The sequence below is a fragment of the Sceloporus undulatus genome, chromosome 3, assembly GCF_019175285.1.
Source record: "Sceloporus undulatus isolate JIND9_A2432 ecotype Alabama chromosome 3, SceUnd_v1.1, whole genome shotgun sequence".
Lineage (NCBI taxonomy): Eukaryota > Metazoa > Chordata > Lepidosauria > Squamata > Phrynosomatidae > Sceloporus > Sceloporus undulatus.
The window spans coordinates 218,116,553-218,143,811 of record NC_056524.1 but is presented as its reverse complement, the minus strand read 5'-3'; the positions used below and the strand labels follow the sequence as shown (position 1 = coordinate 218,143,811).

At 40.9% G+C, this 27,259-nt stretch overlaps 1 protein-coding gene across 5 annotated transcripts; it reads left to right on the top strand.

The window, feature by feature from the left end:
• The first annotated feature begins 6,759 nt into the window (after positions 1-6,759).
• Positions 6,760-26,742, top strand: MSL2 (MSL complex subunit 2). Of its 5 annotated transcripts, XM_042458331.1 has the most exons (3): positions 11,028-13,935; positions 16,680-16,751; positions 22,322-26,742. In XM_042458331.1, exon 3 carries the CDS (start codon positions 22,402-22,404, stop codon positions 23,899-23,901), a length of 1,500 nt encoding a protein of 499 aa, XP_042314265.1. In that variant the 5' UTR covers positions 11,028-13,935; positions 16,680-16,751; positions 22,322-22,401; the 3' UTR covers positions 23,902-26,742. The 5 variants fall into 5 exon arrangements, with proteins under 5 accessions (XP_042314262.1, XP_042314265.1, XP_042314263.1 ...); XM_042458328.1 differs by lacking the exons at positions 11,028-13,935; positions 16,680-16,751 and adding an exon at positions 6,760-7,415; XM_042458329.1 differs by lacking the exons at positions 11,028-13,935; positions 16,680-16,751 and adding an exon at positions 19,355-19,905.
• Positions 26,743-27,259: the final 517 nt, after the last annotated feature.

Genomic DNA, 27,259 nt, shown 5'->3' with positions numbered 1-27,259 from the left:
CATACGTCTGAAGGAAATACTTCACAAGAGGTCTGAGAATTAAACCAAACTTAAAATCAGAGGAGATATCTTTGGAAGCAAGGTGAACACTAGTGAATGACACCTACATCCCGTACCTGAATCAATTGTGTCTGTTAATCACTATAGTCACTGCTAAGACAATTGTACACATCCATCCAGTATTCTCCCTTGGGCTACAGACAATGTCCAGAGACATGGTGCATTCCAGGGACTGGAGTTACTGGGCTACTGTTTTGGGACCTCAATGGCAGATGCCAATGTTCACGCATGCAAGCACCATTATGCTTTGGGTTTTGTCTGCGAGGGGAATGCCATGGAGGCTCACCACTCATGTCTAACATCTCACAAAAATAATATGGGAATCTGTCTTTATGACATCCAATTGGAATGATGATCTGTTCAGTTCTATATAGGAAAAGGGTGCATGTGTTTGTGAACCCAATGTGCCTACCAGTTGGTTCCCATGATTCTGACCTTTAATAGGTGCTTTTGTAACTTTAATTATACCAGCTGTATAACTATCTCCAGTCATTTTAGACTTGGAGTTATTACACAGATCATTGACCCATCCAGATTCGAAGACAAAAGATTAAAAAAAAAAAAAAAAGGGAAGACCAAGCAGCATTGGTTGTGTCTCACAATGGGTGAAGGATAACAATCTTCTCCACCCAAATTGCTGCCACAGTACAATTCCCTCCTTACCTTGCCACACTATAATTGGTACTGAGAAACCCCTTTTTGCTCTGTTTGATGTGGAAACAGTGGTCCTGGACACATAGGTGCAGCCAGGTGCCCCATTTCCACATCAGATGCCACAATGGTGTGTGCCTCAGTACCAGCGACAGCATGGCAAGGTAAGGAGTGTGTGCTGGTAGCAGGTCCCAGGGCGGCATGGGGACAGATGTATAAACATCCCCCTGTCCCTGCACCAACCTGGGGACCAGCTCAGATGAGCTTTGGGGCCAGAATAGTACAAGCACAGCCTGTGCTATCATGGCCTGTCTGCTCAAGTCTTTAGTTCTTGGTCCTGCCAGCTCCCCCAAAAATGCTGCATTGGTGGTTGCTCCATTTGTGGAATTCCCTTGCAAAACATTTTACAGGAAGGGCTTACAGATGAAGGGGCTTTGAATACAATGCTACACTTTTATTTTCTTGAGATGTTTAAAAAATATTTAATTTGGCAGTTGGTTATGTATGTACATATGTATGTACGCATTTATTTAATATGAAGTCTTTCTCAGTAAACAAATATGGGACCCAAAGTAGCATGCAAAATCAGTCAATACAAAATAGCTAAAATTATCTATGCATTCAGAACATAGTATAGTAGACCCACTAGACATCCTTTCAACTCAACACATTATAAGTTCAAACCCTTTGCCTGCCAATTAAAAGAGAGCAGAGAGAGGGCCAACCAACTAACTATCCCTTGTGAAGGTGTTCCACAGCCTAGGAGCAAACACAGAGAAGGCTCTGTCCCATGTCCTCATATGAGTGGAAGTAAGACTGAAGTAACATTAAACCCTTCTCCTGAAGACTGTAAGGCCCAAGCAGGCTTATATAGTGGGACCTTGGTTCCTGTTCAGGACTTCCCCCATGAATACAAAAAAAGGGGGACCTCAATCCCATTGTTCCCAATAGTGATGTATGCATTAGCCGCACTACCATTAGAGACAACGGGATTTCAGGTAAGTCGCCTCCAAGATAACGAGACTTTCAGATAATCCAGATCCAAGATATATTGAGTCCGTACAGACCGGCCAAAATAAAGCTGCTTCGGGTCACTTTGGAGGTATGCTATTTAAATGCTGCATGCGTCCTAAGAGGCCAGTAGCCACACCAAAGCCATGATCCAATCCTAAGGACTGGAGTGCAGCTTTGGCACAGGTTCTGGCCTTTTAAGATGCCTGTGTCATTTAAACAGCATACCTCCAAGGTGACCTGAAGCAGCTTTATTTTGGCCTGTCTGTACGGGCCCATTATAAGCCATAACCAGCACTTTAAATTTTGCCTAGGAATGCACCAGTAGGCAACAAAGTAGTTTCAACAAGAGAGTTATATGCTTGCTATTATCAGTCCTGTCAACAGTTAGGAGCAGCATTTGGGGCCTGCTGAGGTTTCCCATTTCCAGAGACATCATTCTACATTATATAGAATGTGTTGCAGTAATCCCAACAGGCATGTGTTGATATAGTAAGATGTTACATCTCCAGGAATAGTTATCTGATTTTAACTGTGAACCTGAGCCTTCCTTTTTGGCATTGAGTCTTGCAATACAACCGGATGTGAACCTTAGATTTTGAATCCAAGGCAATTTGTGCCTCCATAGCAAGCACTGAAGCCAGATTGAAATGGTTCTAGGGGACCATTCAGACTACCTTTTGTACTGAATTTTAACCCGGATTAAAAGTCGGAAGTTCCCATCGGCACTGGTTGAAACACATCAGAATTAGGGTCTTTCACACCTGATCCAGGGCAAATCCCCCTTAGAGCGGATTTTCCAAAAGTGGATTATTTCCTGTTTCTTTTTAGAAAACCCATTTCTTCCCTGCTGCCGGCAAATGTGAACTTGGCCCCAGTCATGATCAGGTCAAGTTCAGGGGAGGGATTTAGGTCAGAGGGAGGGCAGAGGGAGGGCAGAGGGTGGAACAGGCCTCCCCTCTCGCAGGCAGCTCTCTCTCTCTCTCTCTCTCTCTCTTGTAATTTTATTTTTGACAGATTATGCGAATGCTTGTCCTACAGGTTGATACATATTGATAGAATGTGTCGGCTTGTGCTACATTTCCCTTTTGTTTGCTTGCTGCCAGCACAGCACCTCACTTTGCAAGTGGTATTTTTTAAAAATTATTTTGTGTGTATAATATGCGAATCCTACAATGTGAATGTTACAAATGTTTCCCTTTCAGTTTGGCAAATTGATACAATGTGTGAATGCTTTTGCTACATATGTGTATGTAATGGCATTCTGGGGTGGCAATCGGAGGGAAAGCAAAGAAAGAGGATGCAGAGATGGCATTCTGAGGTGAGGTATGATGATGATGATGATGATGATGATGATGATGATGATGGGAAGAGGATGGCGGGGGGGAAGCAAGGGCTTCGGAGGTGGCATTGGGCTTGAAGAGAAGGGAAGAGGTTCCAAAGAAGAGGAAATGCTGGGCTGGAAGCGAAGGGAAAGCTAGAGGCTGGCATTCAGAGGGAGGGCTGTGGAAACCCATGACTTTGGTGGAGTCACACTCTATCAGCCTCAGGGCAAAGGCAATGGCAAATCTCCTCGGAACCAGTCTTGGCAAGAAAACCCCAGGATTGGGTCTTTTTAGGGTAATACACACAACACACACACACCTGGAGGTTTTTAAATTTGTCAAGTTGACAGAATATGTGCACACTGCTGCCAGTTTTTTTTTAAAGGAGGGGGGAAAGCACCCATTCGGTTGGCCAATGGCTGTAGGATATGTCACCTTTGACAAAAGCAGAAGTGAATTTGATTGACAACAAAGGAGGCTCCATTTTAAAGTGGTACTGCAAATGTGAACTTCAGAGGGGCACATTACATTGATCAAGGTAATGGGTAGTACGAACTTCTTTCCGGGCAGATTCAGTATAGGGGCAACCGGATCTGCCCAGTGCTATCCAACGCAAATGGGCTAGTGGGAATGGGGCCTAGGTAGTTCTTTTCATCTTGGAACTCCTGGAGTTGGGGAGCCACCACAAGCTCCAGTACTTTGCCCAAAAATGGGATATTGGAGACTGGTTGGTAACTGAGGAGATGAACACATGGACAAAAAATACAGGAGCATAGCAGTATGCTGCCGTCAATATAGCAAGATAATGCAAAGATTATCACATGCCTCCACACAACGTCACAATTATCCCATGATTATCCTGTGAATAAAGAGGAATTCTAGTGCCGCTTTTTATTCATGGGAATTTTCTGGGGAATATAAAGCGGAGCTTTATTCACGGGAAAATTGTGTGGTAATCATAACACTGCATGATGTCATGTGATAATAATATAATAATAATATTTATTTATTTATACCCCGCTCTTCAGCCAAAAGGCTATCAGAGCGGCTTGCAAATTGTTAATTAGACATTTCCCTGCCCTCAGGCTTACAATCTAAAGAGACAAGACACAAAAGGAGAAGGGAATGGCAATGGGGAAAGTGTATTATTTCACAGTCTTCACAGTGGACTCTTGAGTGGTCTGACATGATTTTCTCTTTAATTCTAACTTTCTATGTTTTTTAAAAGCATTTGTCTTGAATTGCATTGTGAGTTGTTTTGGACGGCAGGACTGTGAGGAACCTGGGATATGAAATAAAACCCCTCACACTTCTGGCAAGCTTGGTGTGAATTACTTAGAGAGTCAATTCGGGAATACCCCAACCATCTTCCCTTACTACATAGAATCCGGGCACAACAAGTACCAGTCCTGGAATAGCTCTCATTTAATTTCAGAAATAATCTAGTTTGAGACTGCTTTAACTGCCCTGGCTTACTGCTAGGGAATCCTAAGAATTGTAGTTTATTGTGTTGCCAGAGCACTGGGGTCACTAGAAGGGTGTGGGGTGTGTGGACCACACCAGTGACGCCTACCTTTTGGCAGAAATGAGCATTTGCCCTCGTCCTTTAAAATGCTTTAAGAGATGGCGAGAGTGGAGTGAAGCTCAGTGGGAGGAGAAAGGAGAAGCCCCAGAATTTTTTTAAAATTGAAATTTCAAATTTCAAAATTTTATTTTTTTATTTTAAAAATATTTGTTCATTATTTTAAAATATTCTATAAAACATCATATTTTAACCAGATCGTCACTGTGTATACATAAATATAGTCAGCCCTCTGTATCTATGGATTTTTTTTATCACGGATTCAAGCAACCATGGCTTGAAAAGATTTTTTAATATATAAATTCTAAATAGCAAACCTTGATTTTGTCATTTTATACAATGGACACCATTTTGCTAGGCCATTGTATTTAATGGGACTTGAGCACCCGGGGATGTTTTATCCATGTGGGGCCCTAGAACCAAACCCCAGCAGATATCAGGGGCCCACTGTACATTTAGGTTGTGCATATGATATTGTAATTTGAAGATATAATTTTAATTTTGCTAGTTGTTTATGTCACAACTATTAGCATTACATTCAGCGGTATATGGGAATTACAATTTACAAGTGATATCAGTGGCGTCATTGTGGAGGGTGTGGGGAGTGGGATGGATTGCACCAGGTGACACCCAAAAAGGGGTGTGTGCGACACCACTGCTCCTCAAACACCTACATTTTGGCAGAAACAGGCTGTGGCATTCATCTGCTTGCCTTTGAAATGCTTTAAGAGATGGTGGGAGCGGGGAGGAAGCTCAGTGGGAGGAGGAGAAAGGAGTGGCCCCAGAATTTTTTCAAAATTAAAATTTCAAATTTCAAAATGTTAATTTTAAAAAATTGAATTTTTGAAATTGTAATTTAAAAAAATTGAAATTTTTGAAATGTTTATTCTTTTAAAATTTTCTTTAAATACATCACATTTTAACCAAATCTTCATTGTGTATATGTAAATACATTTAGGTTGTGTGTATAATATTGTAATTTGAAGGTATAATTTTAATTTTGCTAGTTGTTTAGAATCATAGAATCGTAGAGTTGGAAGAGACCACAAGGGCCATCCAGTCCAACCTCCTGCCATGCAGGAAATCTAAATCAAAACACCCCTTACAAATGGCCATCCAGTCTCTGTTTAAAGACCTCCAAGGAAGGTGCAAAAAAGCTAAGGTGCAAAAAAGCTAAACTAAGGAGTCTATATGGTGTGAAATGGTGACACCACACTGGGTGATACCAACCCTACTGACGCCACACTAGAATTATTGAATCATAGAGTTGGAAGAGACCTTAAAAAGGCCTAAGTGCAGTACTTTACACTTCTCTGTGTTGAAATTCATTTTGTTATCTTTGGCCCATCTTTCTAATCTATTAAGGTCCAATTCATTTGTGAATGTGAACCACAAGTGGGTTATTTTAATGCTAGAAAATGACAGAAAATGCGATCTGGGCAAGCTTAGTGTAAACAGTGATCTGATGGTGAATCGACCATTGATTCGGATCAGACACCGATTTATCTGTAAGTGGGAATGAGACCATAGGATCATGGAGTTGGAAGAGAGCTCTTGCCATGGAGGGACTCACAATCAAAGCACTCCTGGGAATTGTAGTTTATTATGGCATCAGAGAGCTCTCTGATAGGGAAGGCTTAACGTCTCACAAAAACTACAGCGCCCAGAATTCCCTAGCCTTGAGACAGGGCAGATAAAGTGGTGTCAAACTGGATTGTTTCTGCAGGGAGCTATGTGTGGGTTGTGTGAGGGGGGTCATGCACTCTGTGTATGCTTAGGGAGGGTAAGGTTCATAAACCCATTGGTGGGCTGCATTCTCAGTAGGGAAATAATAGGTTTTGACTGAGGCGGCTTGGAGTGCCAACGGCTCCAGGCACGGGAATTCTGGGAATGGTAGTTTGTTGTGGCACCTGGTGCCACAACAACTCAAAACGGGTTACTTCTGTGGGAGTAGTGCTTCTATTGACAAACTGACCAGGCCGCAAAGCCTGGCTACGCTACGCAGAGCGCGCGCGCCTCCCTCAGAACTCTAGGCCGCGAGGCCCCCTAAGCCCCGCCCCTTCTCTCCGGGGAGAGGCGGCCTGGGTGCTCTCAGACCCAGAAGAGGCGAAGGGGATGTGTGTGCGTCTCTGTCTTATGAGTACTGTAGATGAAGGCGGAGGGGGGAGCAGTTTGACGAGGAGGGTAGGGAATGGCCGCGCATGCGCACTGGCGCCCACCCCAAGCGGCCGCGGCGATGGCTGCGCAGTGACGGTTGGATCTAACGGTTGCTATTGACATTGTAAAAAGGGGAGGGGGGGCTTGGCGGAGGAGGAGGGAGAGACGAGGCGAGGAGTCCTAGAGCGTCCCGCCGTCGGTTCCGGCGAGGAAGGCCCGGGGTGATGCGGAGGCGGCGGTAGTGGTATTCCTGAACCGGCCTCCGCATGCGGGGCCTCCTTTCCGCCTGAGGGGGAACCAGGCCGGGATGGCTTTCCGCGGGGAGTAGTCGCCTGGGCCGCCGCCGCCGCTCCTCGGCGGAGGGCTGGGAGGAGGCGGAGGAGAAGGCCCTGGCGGCGCCTGGAGGCGGGGGGCCTAGGAGCGGCAGCAGCGGCGCCCCGCGGCTTTCTTCTCAGCCCGGGAGCCTTGGGCCTCAGCGTCTGCGATGAACCCGGTGAATGCCACGGCCTTGTACATCTCCGCCAGTCGCCTGGTGCTCAGCTACGGACCCGGGGAGGACCCGCAGTGCCTGGCCGAGATCGGGAAGCTCCTGCCCTACTTCCGGCAGTCGCTCTCCTGCTGCGTCTGCGGTGAGTAAGTCCCAGGCAGAGAGACTGAGAGAGACTGAGAGGGAAGGAAGGGCGCTCTATTGTTCTGGGCAGAAGAGGCGGCAGCAGCAGCAGCAGCAGCAACCCTCCTTGCTTCCTTCTCGCTTCCTCCCTCCCTCAGTCCTCCCTTCGCCGCTTGGTTTCGGTGGCGCCTGACGCTGCTCACACCCCCCTGGCTGCCGCCTTGGGAAAGGGGCAGGGAGCAGAGCCGCCTTCCCTCCCTGGTCTCTCTGGGAACAGGCTGCAGGAAATAAGGGCCCACTCAGAGGCCGCTTTAAACTTGTTGTCTGACTCCTCGCTATGGAATTCTGGGAGTTGGAGTTTGTTGTGGGGCCAGAATTCCATAGCGAGGAGTCACCCCAGCTTCCTCTTTCCCTGCTAAGAGGTCTGGGGCTGGGGAGGAAGTGTCATTCTTAAAGGCCCATTGTGCATCTTCACTTTTGAAACTCTGTTGCTGTTATTCCCAAGTAAACGTGTATCGCGTTGTAGAAGAATACTTTATTATGGCTCTTTGTAAAGGATACATATATGTACTCAGTGGCGATATAGGAAGGTACAGGCAGGCCGGTCTCTGTGCAAAAGGATAACTGGGCATAAATATGACATCCAAAGATGGCAAGATAGAAAAACAGTGGAGAAAACCTGCCAGGTATTGCTGATCGTAAAATGTCTGTTTTTGAACTCAAAAGTTAGAATGCAGCGTGAAACTGCTGAATTAGAGTTTGTGAAGTGGTCCCGTTCTGTCTGTGACTTGAATTAGAATGATGGGTTTTTATCGTGTGACACGTGTCCATTATTTTTCCTATTTCTGTTTGCATTTCGATCGCCACAGCTTTGTGAATGGTCACAGTTAATAACCTGAGAACGGCCGCCTGCGCTTCCTGTGCTGCTTGTGCTTCATTTCCTTCTGACTTCCCTGTTTACATTCTGCCTCTTTGCCGGATCCACGTGTTTGGATCTGCAGTTTTGGGAGTGGAATAGGATTAACAAAAGTTTGTCCCGTAACACACTTGCGAGCCTTCTAGTATCAACAAGACTCTGTTGTTGTTATTATTTCCCTACAGTCGATTTGTTGCACTATCAGATGAAAGCATTCTGGCAGTCGTTCAGATAGGAAGCAAGCTTCTTAATGTACATTTGCTGTGTGTAGCAATACATTTCAGGTGTTAGTTTTGAGGAAGGTTTTTTTGACTTGGGTGAATGGCATAAGCGAGTGTGAGGCAAAGTTTTTTCTAGTGCAAGGGAGAAGTAGGATCATTGTTTTGGTAGTCAGATAACACAGATATAATCAGCGTATTGAGTGATCAGCATGTTGAGGTTGTTGTCCTGTGTTCGGCAGACTTGCAAAATGTAAACAAAGTGAAGCTGCATAGGGAGGAGTTGTAAAGTGTTCTGTTTTCACTGCCGTCTAGTCATCACTTCTGAACATTAGAAAAGTTAAGTATATTTAACTGTTCATGTTTAGAGATGAGCTTGTGAAAGACATATCCATAAAACAGAATAACAAAATTGTCAGGGCTTTGACTCTTTGCACCCATGGCCCTAGGTTTAAAGGAAGAAAAGTAAATTACGCGGAAAGTATGAAGTGAAAGTAAAGATTAGCTTCTGAAACTAGTGAAAACATTTATATTTAGCCCAAGACAGCTTGACATTCCAGGCAGAAAATCCAGATAGCATCCGTTCCTCTGCAGCACTGCTCTGATCTTCCCACAAACTGACTGTATTCACACATCCATTGGTTGCTGTGATCAAACACACATCACTTTAATGCTCCCAGTTTAAAGTTTTATACAGCAGTGTGTAACCTTTGTAAGAATCCTGTTTATATTTCATTTAAGAGGGAAATATATCCAGAGATTCAAAAATAAATACGTAAAATATCTGGCCGCTTGCTATCCCTTTGCTTTGTCCATGGATTTGAGGTAACTGTTTCATTCTGCCTTCTGAGAGTATTAACTTTGAACATTCGACTGATGAGCTAATTTTGGGACAAATGTGATGGTGATCTTTGTTGCTCTGTACGAAGTTTCCGTGTAGGTTAACAAGTTAATAAACACTATCTCTTCCTGTACTGAATTTCTGTTTATCCTTTTCTTTATGTTAGGTTTTAGAAATAAGTTCTTTCATAATACAGTCCATCCAGAGAGTCAGTGATCTTTTCCTGAGAGCAATTTGTCTTCCTTAAGAATTTGCAAGATTATTTAATCTCTAAATTGAGTGGGAAACTGCTATAACTGTTGTGCCCCCCCCCCGTCCCGTTTTCGGCTGGAAGGGGCCAGACGTTAGCAGAAATGCACTTCTGGATCATTATTTTGGGGGTTTATTATTATTTTTTGGCATGTTTTGGGTTTAATTTTGCTCTCTGGGGGCGCAGAAGAGGTCAAACTGTTGCTTTTGAAGGCCCTTTGGAATTTGGGGGGGGGGGTCATTGTGGAGCATTTTTGGCTCACAAAAATAAAAAAAATGGGCGTCAAGGATAGCAGTTCCCAGAATTCCCTTGCCTTGAGCCAGGGCAGTTAAAGCGGTCTCAAACTGGATGATTTCTGCAGTATATTTTGAACTATAATCTTTTATATTTAGCTCTACTTTTTACAGTAATTCCAACTCTACATACTTGAGAACTGAGCCTACAGTTCAAGTCTTGACCCAGGTAAAAGAAATCAAGACTTGAACTGTTGAGACCGCTTTAACTGCCCTGGCTCAAGGCAAGGGAATTCTGGGAACTGCAGTTTTGTGAGATATTTAGCCTTCTCTGTCAGAGAACTTTGGTACCCCAGTAACTGCAGTTCCCAGGATTCCCTAGCACTGAGCCAGGGCACTTAAAACAGTCTCAAACTGGATTATTTCTGTAGTGTGTTTTGGACCTACAGTATATCACATGCCCTATACTTCGAGGAAAGCTCACGGCATTTAACTTTTTAGATTTCATGTGCATTATTTTTTCAGCTCGGCTCACTTAAATTATAGCACTTCTGCTAGTTTCTAGGTATCTTCAGCTGTATTTCTGAACCCACTTTCTAAGAAGTAGGTCATACTGAGTGCAGTAGGAGTTAGTTACTTCAAGTCAACATTTATAGGATCCCATTTTTAGTGACTGAGTTCTAGTTCTTCTGCCCGATGTCATGTAGAAATTTTAGAGAGAGAAAGCATGTTCAGAGACTGAATTCTTCAGGACTCTGGCTTCTCTGGAATGAGTGAGTGTGTACACACATTTTATTCCTACTGCTAATGACAGTGGCTAAACAAACCAGGAACCTCTGTTCTTAGTTGATTTAGTGTTGTGTCTGAACTGGAATCTCTGGCTTGTTGTCCTGTCATAACAAGGAATCACAGGAAAAGAACAAAATTCTGGTTTATTATTATTATTATTATTATTAACCTTTCTTTATGAAGCGCTGTAAATTTACACAGCGCTGTACATGCAATCTTTTTAGTTAGACGGTTCCCTGCCCTCAGGCTTACAATCTAAAAAGACATGACACAGAAGGAGAAGGGAGTAGTGGAGGGAAAGGGTAAGAGGTCCAGCAGTTCCTCTCTACCTCCAAGGCCTGGACCAAGGCAGATGGACTGGAGGGAGGGCTTGGCTTCAAAATGGAAGGTTAATCTTCATCCAGGGAAAATACATACAAGTAGGATAATACATATACAGTACATAGTAATACAGGAAATGGATCGATAAACAGGCAACAAAAGAACATCAGATAGTAAGTTTTTTTAGTTTCTTTAACCAATTCCACTGACAGAAAGAGCCAAATGAAATGCTTATTCATTATGCTCCAGACAGAGCCTTCAGCAGTGCAGACTGTTGACATGTGAACCGTGCCAGAGAGTGCACAAGTTAATTCATTTGTTGCTTGTTTTCTTTCTCACTATAACTTTATCCCCCTCCCTTAGTTTTCCCAGGATAGGTTTATAAACACATGAGAAAAAAAAAGAGAAAAATCAAAAGATCCTTAAATGTAATCATTTAATTGATAAAAAGATATCTTTTAGCTAAAAAAAAAAATCACTTGTTTACAAAATCCACTTGCACATTTGTTGACCTCTGTAGCAGAGGTATCACTCATGTTTTCCCACACCTGCTTTTTGGTTCCAGAGAGAAATCACTGGTGTTTGAATAACCCATATCATTTTTCAACATTGAGACAGTTTTTCTCTATCTTAGATCAAGCAGAAAAGGCCATTCCAATAATTAAATGTGTGTCTTTTCCTTTGAAAAGCACTTCACTGATTGCAAAGTGATGAAGCTTTTGAGTCCATGTCAATGTAAATTGGAGGCGCTGGGAATTTCCTGTGCTTTTTCTTCACTAGTTGTAGCAAACAGTGAACTGTTTTGTTTTCACAGTCCATTAAGAGGAGGCTAATAGGGTCCTCCTGTATTTGTTTTCCTGACCCCTCCATAGTAAGATAGTAAGAAAACTGTCTTTCCTATCTTAAGGAGACTCTTTTCCTAAAACATTGGTTTCCTGCTCTCTTTCCTCCACCCATTTCTTTTTTGCCCCCCTCATCCTTGTTTCTTGTTTGGTAATGTGTATGATGATAGTTTCCTTGTTCACAAAAGAAGCTTTACTTCACTTTGAAAACTTTGCCATAGTCAAAGTTTTGGCTGTATCTGACACAGCATCTGAATTCAGTAGGAAAGTGCTTATTTTAGGTAAAATAATTTGTATTCAGAATTTAACACATAAATGTATACATACAGCCCATGCCCTCCACCTCTCTTTTCTTTAAAAAGGACCTCCGTTTTGTTTATTTTGATATAGTCATGTTATCCTCATTGATTTAGAACCAAAACAGCTGAACTGGTCTTTTAATTTGTTTTGTTTACAAGAAAGAGGCCTGGACTGTTGAAGGAAAATGCCAACTACTTATCTGCTTCCCACTCATTGCTACTACTGTTAGTATTTGTAACTTTAAGCACAACAGCTGAATTTCTTCCCTATTTCTTGTATATTTTGCCACAGATTTGCTTGTGGAGTAAAGCTTGAAAACAAGAGACAGTTGCTTAACAGTAAAAGCATGTAAACTTCACACATCTCTATGAGCTAAACGTTAGAAGGAAGTATGATTTTTAAGAATTAAACTATGGTCATAAACCACAGTTTGACTTCTGCTTGTTTCTCTTAACCATAGTCAAGACTAAACAAAATTTGGCTGCATTCAGGCATAGTGCTAAACTGCAGTTATTGTTTGACTGGGTTCAGGCAAAATGCTAAACTACAGTTAAGTGAAATTCAAATAAAATGAAAAGGAATAATAATAATAATAATAATAATAATAATAATAATAATAATATAAAGGTAACTTCTAGTAGTGGAACTACACAGGCCCAAGATTCATTCACATAACTGTAGTTTAATGTATTTGAATAAGGCCACTCTTTACTGCCAGAACTGAATATGTGAAAGTGAGTATTCTTAGCTTTATAACCAGATAAAATGGTCAGTCATATTTAAATGCCTTTGTACAGTTCAAACCACTGATCCATTTAGCCTTAATACTTGCTCTGTCCAGCAGCAACTATGAATATTTTAAAGCTGAACCTCTTTCAATTGTGATCCTTTGGGCACAAATACAAGGCATCTGTTTACAGTCATTATGCAGTCTTAATGAAAGTATGAAATGAAGATGTTGTGTAACATCAAGCGTTGAATCTTTCCCCCTTCTCCCCTCAAAATCTCCTCCAAAAGGCTGAGGAGATACACTGAACAGCATGGTCTATGTCTTGCAGAGCCCCAGTGGGAGAGAGTAAGTGCTCCAAATTAGGCAGATGGATCTTGCGCTATTCCCAAATGAGTCTTGGTGTCAGGTGTTCCTCCCCAGCCCAGTAGCTCCCCCCATCTCAAGAGAATATTTATGGAGATACTAAAGGAGAAGAGAAGGAAAAGATTCATTCAATGAGCTGCCTTCTATTTGCACATCACTGGATTTCACCACACTGGCAATTTTTGGCAGTTGGAATATACTGAGAAGAAGTCTGGATATCATAAACATACTGGTTGCACTTATAATCTGCCTTTTGAACAGGATGAGGAACCTAAGGATATGAATAGTAAGTGTTGATGCCCTCAGAGATTGCGTTTCTTCCTCTCTAAGTAGAAAAGAGTTTAATCATCTGGCAAGTCTGCTGATTTTTAAATTACTGTCTTTACTCTTTGTAAGGTATTTTCTATATTTTTAATGGAAAAAATAGCTTAGGGAAAATTATGTTTCTATCATAAACAGGAATCGTCATTCAAAGGCAGGCTTTTTAGCAAAGTGATACATTCTGCAATTATGTTGTCTTTCTGTGTCCATTAAGATACTAGTGAAACTTTAACTTAAAAGAGCAAGTTTTGTGACTGATCTTTTGCTATTGTTACCTCCTGATGAAATGCAGAACATCTAATCCTATTTTTGTCTGCTGTTCAATAAACAGATTAAATTCCAGTTTCCCAGTTTACATGTAATGGGAAACTGGCTATAAACAACCACGGCAGAAAACGTTGAAGCTGACATGCAGGTAGTATGAAGCACATGGATCTGACACTTGTTACATTTGGATTGCCCTGTTGTTCAATAGAAGACTGAAATGTATCTTTTTCATATCTTATACTGTTAGATACACTGTTAGATATATATATATATAAAAGTAAAGTGGAAAAAAAGAAAAGTAATAGATATAAAAAAAGGATTTTCCCCCCCCCCCCCCCAATTTTTTAAAATATATTGTAACAGGTATGCCTGTTGCACTAAGGAGGCAAAATAATGTAAAGGTCTGGCCATTCCAGTTGCATTTTAATTTTGTAAAGAACTTAGAATTAAATTTAATTGTTGGTTTGGCAAAAACAATCACTGCTAACATGAAGTGGAAGGCTTTCATGGCCAGCATCCATATTTTTTGTGCGTTTTGTGGGCTATGTGATACAAATCCTCCTTGCATATCATCCGGCCCTGAGGCCTTGCCATTCAACAACAGTACTCAGATTAACATGTAAATCACTCCTCCCAACCTAGAGTCACACAGTGTGTATATATGTATATACAGTAGGCTTTCCCCTTACGTGGAGGATCAGTTCTGGATCCCCCACGTAAGGGGAAATCTGTGCATGCTCACACGCCATTAAAAACAATGGGGCGCATGCTTGCAGCTCAGGGGGGCATGCACTCTGCGGGCGCACATGCCATTGCTTTAATTGGTGCACAGCTTCCGCGTAACCTAGAAGCCGCATATGGCATGGATGCACTCTGTGTGTGTGTGTGTGTGTGTGTGTGTGTGTGTGTATCCCACTTACTTCCATGCCAGCATTCTCTGAAGATACCAGCCACAGATGCTGGTGAAATGCCAGGAATAAGTTCTTCAACAACATGGCCACATAGCTTGCAAAAACCCACAAAAACTATGTATCTACAACACTTTATTGTGCTATGGTCTTCAGCAAGGTTCCTTTCTGTTCTCTGTGTTCTTTAACATTGACATCAGGTGAGCAAAGCTATTTTTGTGGCTTCTATCTTCTCCAGACTGGACCATCTCTTTTTTTATTGTTGTTGTTGCCAAAAATGGGTGACATTTCTCTCTTGGAAGATTTCAGGGGCTCATTTACACTGTACAGTTGTGGCACAGTGGTTCCATTCTAACTCCCTTCACTAAATTTTGTGCAATCTTTGGGCTTGAGGGTCAGTGAGGCACTAATGCACTCTGGCTGTGAGTTCAAAATGCCTTCCCTAAATTGCAAATCCCAACATCCATAGGATGGCGCCATGGCAGTTAAAGTGGAATCATAGCACTGCAATTACGTGGTGTGAAACGCCCCCCAGGAGTGACAATTCATCTTTAAATTGGTTTAAATTTTTAAAAGATTTAAAAATCTTTTAAAACTTTTTCAGAATCAGAAATAGATTTCTGCCTGCTTCCTTTTTTTAAAAAAGTGTTTCTGGCAGCACCTGTAGCCCCAAGAGAAATGTCCATGGTCCAGGAGTTAGGGCAATTTTCCAAACCCCTCCCCCCCCCAAAAAAAACCCCTCTCTTTAAATACCACAGAAAAAGGTTTCACAGTTTTTACCGGAGTAGCCACAGAAATCCATAGAAATGCACATTATCACACATGTGGCCCACCTGTCCTCTTTGCATGGATTTGGATGGCAGTGCATTTTCATTAGAGAGAGGGAATAGATGTGAATTTGCACAGGAAAGTGAAGGCATTTAACCATCAGTGCAAATGTGGAAAAAATCTGCAGCAGTTCTCATAACCCACTTACTTGTAGACTGGCCCTGAGACACAGACAGAGGTTTTGGGGCAATTTGGGACAATAGCATTATTTGGATTGTTGTAATTGGTGTGCCCTTGCAGACAATCTTGGAAAATGAAATAGAGGGGGAAATACAGGCATCAAATTGCTGCCAATGATAGCAGTCAGTGATGATGCCACGTACACCCTGAAAGAGATGCATTGGTTGCCTGTGTTTTGGGGATGTCATTTTTGTAGTTTGAGAGTGGATTCATTGACCTACAGAATCCTAAACAACTTAGAGCCTTAGATAAGTAAAGGAACACATCTCCTTGCACTGGGCTGCCAATGCTCTTAGATCTGGGGAGAATCTGATTTTGTTGATTGAATGGTCACATCAAATCAGCCTTTTTCTGTGGTGGTGCCTCAACACCCCAGAAGAACATCTGTTGACAACTTTGCTGGAATATTTTGCAGTAGGTTGATTCCTACCCACTATACATGTGTAGACGAATAGTGAAGATAATAGCAAACTTACAAAAAGAAGTCAGAGATAAGTTTGTTCCAAGAGGAGTGGTAAAAACAGCAAGAGAAGTCACTGACTGGCAGGACTGAAACTGCAATGTTTCTTAGATCAAGGATTAGTGCTGTACTGTTTCACACCATGTCCCTGTATAAGTAGCATTTGCCCCTTTTTGAAAAGCATCTTTTGAGCCATACAATTGTTTTAACTGTATGAACAGTTATACAAATCAGTTATACAAATCGTTATTTCTTAAGGCCAGTGAACCTCTTGCGAAGCAAAAATGGTTAGAATGAAATACATGGCAGAAGTAATGATATGGTATGTAAGTTTTTCTCTAACCCTCTTTGCAAATAAGCACAAGTAAGACCATGGGCAGATAAATAGTTGGGATTTTCTTGTTGAAAACCAAACCATGCCGGCTGCAGTCTTGTTCCATGTCATACGGAAATGATTACATAATGTGAATGGTGCACAGCAAAGCTGTAATTTTAATATAACTCTGCTTTCTCTAGGCAAGAATCTGCACAAATAACAATATGGGGAAAAAAGAGTTGTGTCTGCTTGTATTGAAGTCAGAAATCAAGGTGATAAAAGACATTGATTTTCTTAAAGAGTTATAATTTGATTTAATTCCTAGAAATGAAAGAACAGATAATTTATGCAATAGGGGAGCTGTATCTGTTTAGTCAGACTGGGTAATAGGTGCACTAGTATACCACTTTATGGCAAACACTTATCTACTTTAAAATTACTATTGTAACATACTCAAGATTTTTATGATAGTTTAATTTGGTACTGAACAAAGTCCAAGATGAGAAAATGACTGTTATGCTGCAAATCAAACTGGGGCTTAGGAACTGTTAATCCTTAGGCATCTGTCTAGGATACAGGGTAATGCATGAAGATTTGAATACAATTGGAGTTTAAGATTTAGGAAAGCATGAATGGCATTTTGACACTTCTAAATTGAATTTCAGGAGCTATCAATGTGAAAGAATTGTGCTTTGATTAAACATGATAGACATAAAAACAGCTGAAGGGCAGGGTGTAAATACCATTAATAATAATAATCTAGGCCATTTTGAGCCTTTGTTTCTCACTTGTTCTACCCAACTCTGCAAGACTACCTTTTTGTGCAGATTTATTTATTTATTTATTTATTTATTTATTGGGGGATGGTGATGTGGTGTGCTCAAAAACATTATTTTTATCTTAGGAAATGAAGTGTTCTCTAGGTTGTGCCTTCACTGCTGTAACTAAGGTGAAAGAGCATTCTAACAGTTTCATAGGTATTCCAATTAGACCACATTTTTGTGATGTAGTGCCCACTGTACCATTCTGTACAACAGCATCATTTTGGAAGCTCTGAAATTAATTCTTATTGGTGGAGGAGTAGTTGATGGCTGTTGAAGTTCTCCATCACCCAAGACCCCCTTGGACAGGAAAAATTGAGAATATCCGATGGCTGCTTGTGTCTCTTTTCTGACTTTCAGGCCCGTTACAAACGGGCACCCTAGCATGGACTCAGTCCGTACTAGGTTTAGAAAGAGGCGTCTCTTCCAGATGCCCCTAACCCTAGTACAGACTGAGTCTGTACGAAATGGCGGCGGCCATTCCACACGGCCGTCGCCATCTTGACGTAGCGGACGCGCTGCATCCGCACATCGCACCCCCAAAATAACGCTGTGAGTGCGCAATTCAGCACTTGCAGCGTCTCTTCCGGGGCACAGGAAGGAGCGCGATTTTCGCGCTCCTTCTTTGCAGCGTCCGTTTGGCTGCTGTGGTTCCCGGACACTGCAACCGCTGGCGGCAGCAGACCACTGCTTTTCGGCGGTCTGTAACCCGCCCAAGTTTCTGAGGTCAGACCTTATTTATATATGTGAAGTATCCTAATTTTGTATCTATTGCATTTACTGCGTTGAGGTTTCAGTTAGCTTTGTCCTGGGGCAGAGTACCTGTGTGGAACTGAGATAACAAACATTATCAGACTTCCCTACTTTTTTCTTTTACAAATCAATCGTCTTTTACTGCTGTGTGTGCATGTGTGAAGCACTTCTGTTTTGTGGAGTGCCTTTTCACTATAGTTATCTGTTTCTATGTTGTACAGTATTATCCTTGCAAAGGGAACTTGTAGCACTGTTGAAACTAGGGGGCTGTGCAGACAGGCCATCAAGGCCAACCTGGAGGCAGAGTTGGGGCATGGCGTCCATATGACACATACCCTGATTCCACTCCCATGACGCTGCGCGCTGCTCCACATGCAACGTGGTATCACGGCGCTCTGGTGCTGCATTTATACAATGCAGCACCAAAGGAGCACCTTAAAGCAGTGGCAGTGCAACTATCATACCCTTTCCAGGGCACAAAAAGGTGCCACTTTTTGCGGCTCCTTTTTGCACCTTTGAAAGGCCAGATTGGGGCCACCACATGCAATTGCTGCAGCCCCAATCTGGGGCAGCTGGAGGTGGTTGAAGGCTGCCCGTTTGGGCAGTCTGCACAGCCTCTAACTGAAAGAAAGGAGGTGGCGGCCTGAGCTTTCATAGACTTGAGCCTACTTCCTCAGATGCATGTAGGCGCAAGTCTACAAAAGTTCATGCTACGAACTTCTTTCTTTCAGTTAGTCTCAAAGGTGCTACAATATCCCTTTGCATACTGATTTTCCAAAGTAACAGCTATGTCTTTGATTTCCTTCTCTTAAGTACTGCTGCCTCAGCCACCTGGTCTACAACATATGGACCTAGCTTCATTTATAGGGGAAAACATTAATCTGTATTTTTCATACTTTAAAAAAAATCTGATCTGTTTAAGATCTTTGGAATTTGTTTTTGATGCTGACAGAGAAGAATTTGAGCTGAAAGGAACAACAAAGACAACTGATCAAAATATATTCTAGTATTTAGAGCTATACAGCATGCTTTTTATCTGTAAAGGAAGAGTGGTGTAGCCCCAAGCTGTGCATTTTGATATCCACAGACCAGGATACTGTGTCAATTATACTTGTTTCTGGTGATGGCAGACCACATGAAAAACGCCTTTGTTACATCCTATTTGGATGATTCTAACATACTCTAGGTCAGTGCTTCTCAATTATTTTCTGTCATGCCCCCCCTAGGAAGAAGAAAACATTTCACGCCCCCCGCGCAACTGTAAATAGTATCATTTGTCTATAAAATTGTTATAAGTACACCTCTGCATAACAGAGCCTCGCGCCCTCCTTTACGGAGCCTCGCGCCCCCCCTGGGGGGCCCGCCCCACTATTTGAGAAAGGCTGCTCTAGGTAGACCTACCCTTGAAAAATCTTCAGAAACATCGGGTAGTCCAGAGTGTTGTTGCTGGGCTGTTGAGTGGGGCCAGTTACAAAGACTGTACAATTATTTGGTTACAACAAATTCATTGGTTCAGCTCTGGGCACAATTGAACATGCTGATGTGACTTACACACACACCCCAACTTGATGACAGACTGTTTAAAAGAATTCATTTTATCATATGAGCCTCCCTGTATTTTAAGATTCTCAAGAGACCATCTTACTCTCCTGCCACTCTGTTGTTGCTTCCAAGAGCTCTGGTTATTATCAGCTGCCCTGCTCACTTATTGGAAACACAAGTTTTACTGATATCAGGTCATAATTTGCAGGAACACAAGAAAGGGCCTTATTAGTGGTTGCTCCTATGTTCCCCCACCAAAGGAGATTATGCTGTCTCCCTCCTTGTTCAACCATTCCACCTTCAAACAAAAGTAAGACATACATGGTTCTGATGCGGGTTTAATCTGATGCATGCTGTTTCTGTCTTGTGTGTTTTTATTTGATGTATCTATTGGATCTTTTACTAACATTTGTTCTCTACAGTTTGTTGTTAGACATCTTGGGTATTAATTTAATGATTGAGTGAGTTACTTGAAATCTTTTGTCCCACAGTAGGGCATCAGCATTTTAGATTTATATCTTTAGACAGTGAGTGTGATATTAATCTAACAACTCTTTTCTTTATCTTCCCAAACTGCAACTTTTTACAGTAAATTCTACTATAATGCAATGGCTGTGTTCCTTTAAAAGTCCATGTTACAGAAAATCACACTCTAAAAATAACAGATCTTATGCGAAAAGTAGGATTAGGTGCAGAGCTCAAAAATACTATTGCTGGGTAAGATATTTACAGTATTTAATTTGCCACAAATTTTAATGAATAAATTTTAATTATAAACATAAATGGTGACTCCTACCATTAAAAAATAATAAAGATAAATATTTATGCAAAGTACAGTTCCCACAAGCCTCTGCAGCCCCCCACCCCAATACTAAACAGCTGATAACACTTGCCACTTTTTGGCATGGACAAGCCCTGGCTTACTGCAGCAGTCAAATGTTGTACAAAGGCTCCCTCCCATCCCCTCCTTCCATCTACCTTACTCCATACAGGTGTAAAACTCATCCCTCAAACACTCCCACTCCCTCTTTCCATCCTCCTCACTCACTCCTCTCCCAGCTTAAAATTCTCATCCCTGGCTTGCAGATGCTCCCACCTGCTCCTTCCATCCACCTCACTTTATTCCTTCATTTCACAAACCCACATGGTTGACTGACAGACTGAATGGCTAAGATGAGATGAGGTAAGCTTAAAAGCTGAGACGTAGAGAAGCACCAATTTTAAATGCTCAAGAGTGAATTGTGCTATAACCAGTTAAGAGTTCGTGCTCAGCAAATAATATTTCTCCATTAACTAATCATATTATTGCCAATTCACATTATAAAAAATAGTAGAACCTACTGTATTACTTTTACTGTAGTAATAGGATAAATTGCTATGTTGTTGTAAAACAAAAGTTTTAGTAATTACTCTTTTTCATTCATGTGTATCAGGAGAGCAAGGCAATACTGTAAGAATTTCAGAGTTTTATTTGAACAAAATTGATCTTTCAGCAGTAAGTGCAGAGAAGTACTGTACTTTTGTATCCTGTACAGTTCCCACTGCCCTATCTCCACTTCCATATCTCTTAATGTGCTTCTAAGAGCTAAAGCAGGAGTGTGTATTTTTTGGCCCTCTAGATGTTGCTGGAGTACAATTTCCAACAGCTGTAGCAACATACCTAATGGTGAGAAAAGCTGGGAATTGCAGTCCAACAGTGTCTGAAGGGCCATAAAGAGAACAATTTTTTGTTATTTTTGTTATCTTTAGGTTAGCTTAAAAAGTGTTTTGAGGAATATTAATTTCAGAAATTATCTGAAGCATTCTGGCCTCAAAATCCACAATGAAGCACCGTTGTGAAAAACAATTTTTGTCAAATTATTTAATATTTAAGATAGGAAAAAGTAGTGCACACTTGATGTGCTTTTATTTATGAAACCTCTCTGTACATTCCTCAATGTCTCCCCATTATTCACAGACCATTTTTGTATGCACAAAACTGTCTAACATTGAGAGGAACCCTTTTCTGCATTGCTGTTTACTGTATTGAGACCCCTGAAACAAACATCTCCATTTCTCCCCATTATTCACAGACCATTTTTGTATGCACAAAACTGTCTAACATTGAGAGGAACCCTTTTCTGCATTGCTGTTTACTGTATTGAGACCCCTGAAACAAACATCTCCATTTCTCTGTAGGCATCTGAACAGTTCATAAACATTCCACAAGAATTCAGCAACTGAGACAAAGAATGTACTCCAGTCACTATGGAGGTTCCAAACAGTAAATGTTACTTATTTATTAAAATCTCTTTTGTAGTGACATTTTGCTTTTGCCATGTCTGTGTAATGTTTGAGATAAATTGCCAGAATTCAGATCTCCTCTCACCTTTAAAATTCTATACTTCAGTTTTGCTCTCCATTACTATAGTACATTGCCTTTTTAAAATGCCACTTCTACTTCACAGATAAATAAAAACAAATACACATGTTTGCCTGTGGCTAAGTGTCTGGTTGGGAGGAAAAGGAACATAGAAAATAGCCAGTAAGCAATAAGGAGCATCAGTCCATCCTTCACTCTGCATGTGATTTATGTCCCTTTCAGCATTCTTTGCTGATGACACACTTCGCAGTTTTGTGATTATTTTTCTCAAATGTAAATATATGGCAGTGGCCGTAAATAGTACTTCAATTGTTATAGTGAAGTCTTTAGCGGGTTTTATAATAATTTCCTTTTTTCTCCTTAGGAAATCTTCTACAAGATCCAATTGCACCCACCAACTCTACTTGTCAGCATTATGTCTGCAAGAACTGTAAAGGCAAGAAGATGATGATGAAGCCTTCATGTAGTTGGTGCAAGGACTATGAGCAATTTGAAGAAAATAAACAGTTAAGCATTCTAGTGAATTGCTATAAAAAACTTTGTGAGTATATAACACAAACACCATTAGCACGGGATATTAAACAAGCTGTTGACGCTTCTCCGGATCTTTTGACTTTGCTTAAAGATGGCTCACCGCTCCTTGAGGATACAGAAAAAACATCTGATGAAGCTTTAGCATTGTGTTTAACACATTCCCCATCTCCACCAGCCTCAGAGCCTGAACCTCCAGCAAGTAGTTCTTTTGTAACTGAAAGCACACAAGACTCTGATGTGAAAGGCTCTGCTGTTAATGGGTTGCCCAATTGTAATGGAATATCAGTAGATAAACTTGGAGAACATATTCCTTCCCCTGAACATACAAATACAGTCAGTGTGTGTAGTTCTGAACAGTACATGAAAGCTGATGATATTTCTAGCAACCTTGATCCTATCTGTGACATAGTTTCTCCTAGTGATTTGTGTGGAACAAGTATTGATATTCACAATTTCAGTGAAGACATCAAGTCTGGTGATCCACTTTTACTCAGTGTTGAAGAAGTGCTACGGACTTTGGACTCTACCCCACCAGTCTGCAGTCCTACTTTGCAACACAGCTTGGAAACCAATTTATCCAATGGTCCTTTTTTGCAGGTTTCTCCCCCACCTCCTAGCCATAACATGTTCATGTCAATGGGTTCTTCGCCTCATGGAATTTCATGTACAGCTGCAACGCCTAAGGTAGTAAAACTAAATAGAAAACGATCACGATCAGAAAGTGACAGTGAAAAGGTCCAGCCCCTTCCTATTTCCAGCATCCTTTGTGGCCCAACGTTGGGAGCCTCAGCTCCTGTAATGGTAAAACAGGATACAAAGATGTCTTTGCAGCCTGTAGCAACTGTACCTAATGGAGGCACAACTCCTAAAAATAGCAAAAGTGTATTGTTATCAAATAAAAGCATGAAAAAGAACCTAGATCATACCACCAAGAAATCTCATCCTAAATCCAAATCAGGAATGCTGAAAACAAAGTCGAAAGAAAAAAATCCTAGTAGTCATGTTACTCCAGGAAGCCCTACAAAAACTGTGTACAAAAAGGCACAAGAAAAGAAGGGGTGTAAATGTGGCCGAGCCACCCAAAATCCAAGTGTTCTTACATGTCGTGGCCAACGCTGCCCTTGTTACTCGAACCGTAAAGCCTGCTTAGACTGCATATGCCGTGGCTGCCAAAATTCATATATGGCTAATGGGGAAAAGAAACTGGAGGCATTTGCTGTGCCAGAAAAGGCCTTGGAGCAGACTAGGCTTACTCTGGGCATTAATGTGACAAGCATTGCTGTTCGCAATGCCAGCACAAGTACCAATGTAATTAATGTGACAGGGTCACCAGTAACTACGTTTTTAGCTGCCAGTACAAACGATGATAAGAACTTGGGTGAAGCTATAGACATAAGATATGACTGCTGAGTCTTTCTTTTTTTCTCTCTTCCCCCACCCTCCTTTTTTAAAATGTTCTCTCCTACCTTTGGTAGAGGGATTGCTACAATTTTGAAGGCAGCTATGGTTCTGTTTAACTTGCCGGAGCTCCTGCATATAGATCACTTGTATCAAGTGTTTTTCATTGCTATGTTGTGTGTTAGTGTCTGGGAAATAGTTTGATGGTAATTGCGGAGTTACCCTGAAACTGTCTTTAGTTCTTAAAGCACCTCATAGTTTCAGATCAAATGCTAATGTAAATGATTTTTTAAAAAATACAAGATGACTTTTTTTTACAAACCCTGACCTTGTACCAGTTCATGCTTTGTGCTCAATCAGAGATTGATTCAATATACAGAAATGCTATCTAGTCAGTCCATCATTGGTCCAAAATATTGCAGAAATAATCCAGTTTAAGACTGCCTTTACTGCCCTGGCTCAGTGCTATAGAATCCTGGGAATTGTAGTTTATTGTGGCACCAGAGCTCTCTGACAGAGAAGGCTAAATGTCTTACAAAACTACAGTTTCCAGAATTCACTCACATTGAGCCAGGGCAGTTAAAACAGTCTCAAACTGGATTATTTTTGCAGTATGGCTTGGACCATATTTCTACTACTTTGATATATCCAAGTTTATCGTCAGAGTTGAAGAAAAAAAATCACCTCCATGCTCATACTGGAAATATTAAGAAAAATGTAAACTGTCTTATCATACCATATTACTGGTGAACAGCGAAATTAGTAATTTAACACCTTAAATTTATTCAAAAATAAAAAGTGTAATTATCCAACTAATATAGAAATGGTGAAACCAAGCCCTACCTTTTATTTATGTCACTTAAGTTTCTCAAGTATTTTAACTTATGTTTTGAAAATAATTGTCAAGAGTTCCTTTGTGATAAAGCAGCTTCTTGATTTTTTTTTAAATTCAGACTTTTAGAAAAAAGTTTGCAGGTTAAAACCAGTCTGTTTCACAATGTGTCATACTATTAACATTGCGAAATTGGTTATAGATATATATATATATACTGTATATTTTAGATGGTATGCTGGTAGGCTGCGAAATAAAAGCTATTTAATTCATGCCAAAGTTACCAAGATATTATTTTATTTTGTACATTAAAATTCAGCTGTTCAAGAACATAAACTACCAACTAGCATGCTGTTGCTGTTCCAGACTAGTGATACTGGCAGGCCATTGACTTTCAGCTGAGGTTCTCCATACCTCTAGTACCCAGCACCCTTTACCCTGGTACTGCTCTTACTTGGGAGGATGCCTGGATGCATAGTGGTGAGGCACAGCAGAAATTTAGCAGATAGTGAATGAAGTTCTGTAGTTCACTTGTGACTGGAAGAGTAACAGTGTACCAAAGGTGGAACTGATGCGGTTGGTATGCAGTTATATCTGGGTCACAGAAGAGCTGCTCCATCTCTTCCTTAATATGCAAAATTTCGTTTCCCCTCAATTTATATTGTGAGTAGAGACAAATTCTAAACTTGAAAATATTGTGTTAAATACTGAAATACCTAATTTTGAATAAACTTATGGGACTGACTAGAAAAGACTGGATTGAATCCAGTTAGCTTTTCATACCAGTAGAATTACTTCAAACAGTAGGGTGTGTGTGTGTGTGTGTGTGTGTGTGTGTGTGTGTGTGTGTGGTCATCCCAACAGCTCTTTTTGCAGCCTCTCACTCTCTTCCCAGTGATTTGAAGATCATTTGGAGCATGTTTTGGTGAGCTGCAAAGGGTAGGAAAGAGGGGAAAGGACATGAGTAGAAGTCATCTAACACAACATTGTATTTGCCCTCCATATCCTAATCTGAAGCAATATTTCAGTAGATTGTCTAAAGATAATTCATGTCACCTTTTCTGAAAGTTATATTTGCCATCTAATTGTTCACTGAGTCTCATTTACAGTAAATTATGACATTAGACATTTGGATTTGGCACAAAGCATGTACAATGATGGTTACTAGGTCTGAAAAATAAGCAAAAGATTTTGGACACCATTTGGATGATGTCTCCTTTTTGTTCAGTAGTGTACCATGGTGTCATTTTATGTGAATGTGGTCAAATAGCGTTTTGTTGGCTTTCAGGTTTGTTTTCCCCCTGTCCTTTCTGTGGGTAGGACAGGGTGTGGGGGGCTAAAGCCATAGGAAGAAGAATGTGATGTAAGTGTTCAGTATGTATTTTTTTGTTTCTGTTTTGCAAGAAGAGTTGAAAAATATTTTTGATAATGAGAGTAAATGGTGGAAAATGCTCTTTAGTATTCTTGTCTCTTTTTTGCCAGCTCAGACTCCTGAATTTTCTGTTTAATTTTAGGTTTATTATGTCCTATTAAAACATAATTAGTTAAATATGTATGTGATTTTTGTGTGGACCAAATGGGATCTGCTATTATTTACTTCAGTGTTCTTAACCTTAATTTACTTGTGTGAATCTGATAATTATTTCAGAATCTATAAGAAGACTAATCAAACATACAGAAAGCATAACATGCTGTTTCTACAGGCTGGGTGCTATCTGGAAATTTCTCTAGAAGTGTTAAAAGTATCATCCAAGACTGCTACTGGTACAGTTATGGAGCGGAAATATATCATCAGTATGCCTTTACTCCAAATGTGGGAATAATTTCAATTTATTTTACAGCTACACTTAACAGAATTCCAGTAGCTAGTGATTTAGGGCAAATGTTCTTTGGAACTGTTATTGGGAATTCCGGACCTTTATTGTGTTACTGGTGGTAAATTCAGGTTTGTTTTAAAAACTAGTTCCTTCTATGCTGCCACATTCTTAAGCTGTGTATTAAAATTTGAGGTGATTAATAAATGCCAGTTTTTACGATTTTATTTTGTAAACTTCCCAAGGAAATAATTTATACCATGAATGCTCTGAATATTTTGTTTCTAAAGGATAATTTATTTCTTCATATGCATAGTCAAAAATGTTAATTGAAAAGTGGAGGATAAGCACATGTAGTGCTGTCAAATAATGCAATTGGACTCAAGCTAAAAAGAATTCAGCTGCTGTCATGCTGACATGCTCTGATATGAAAGAAACATCTGAAGCTGCACAACATATACAACAGGAATGTGAAATGTGAGAATTATGGCTCAGGGAAAGCTAGAAATTGTAAAGTAAAAAAAAAGTGCCTCGTAATAAACATAGCATTACAGTGCACCCTTGTTTTACATGGGGGATCCGTTCCAGACCCCCCGCTCCCGGTGTAAAACAAAAAATGTGTATGCTCACACAAGTAATGGGGCTTGTGCTTACGGGGGCATGTGGCAGTGGCGGTGCACCAGTGTTTCTTCCAGTGCACAGCGCTGGAAGCAGCATATAATGT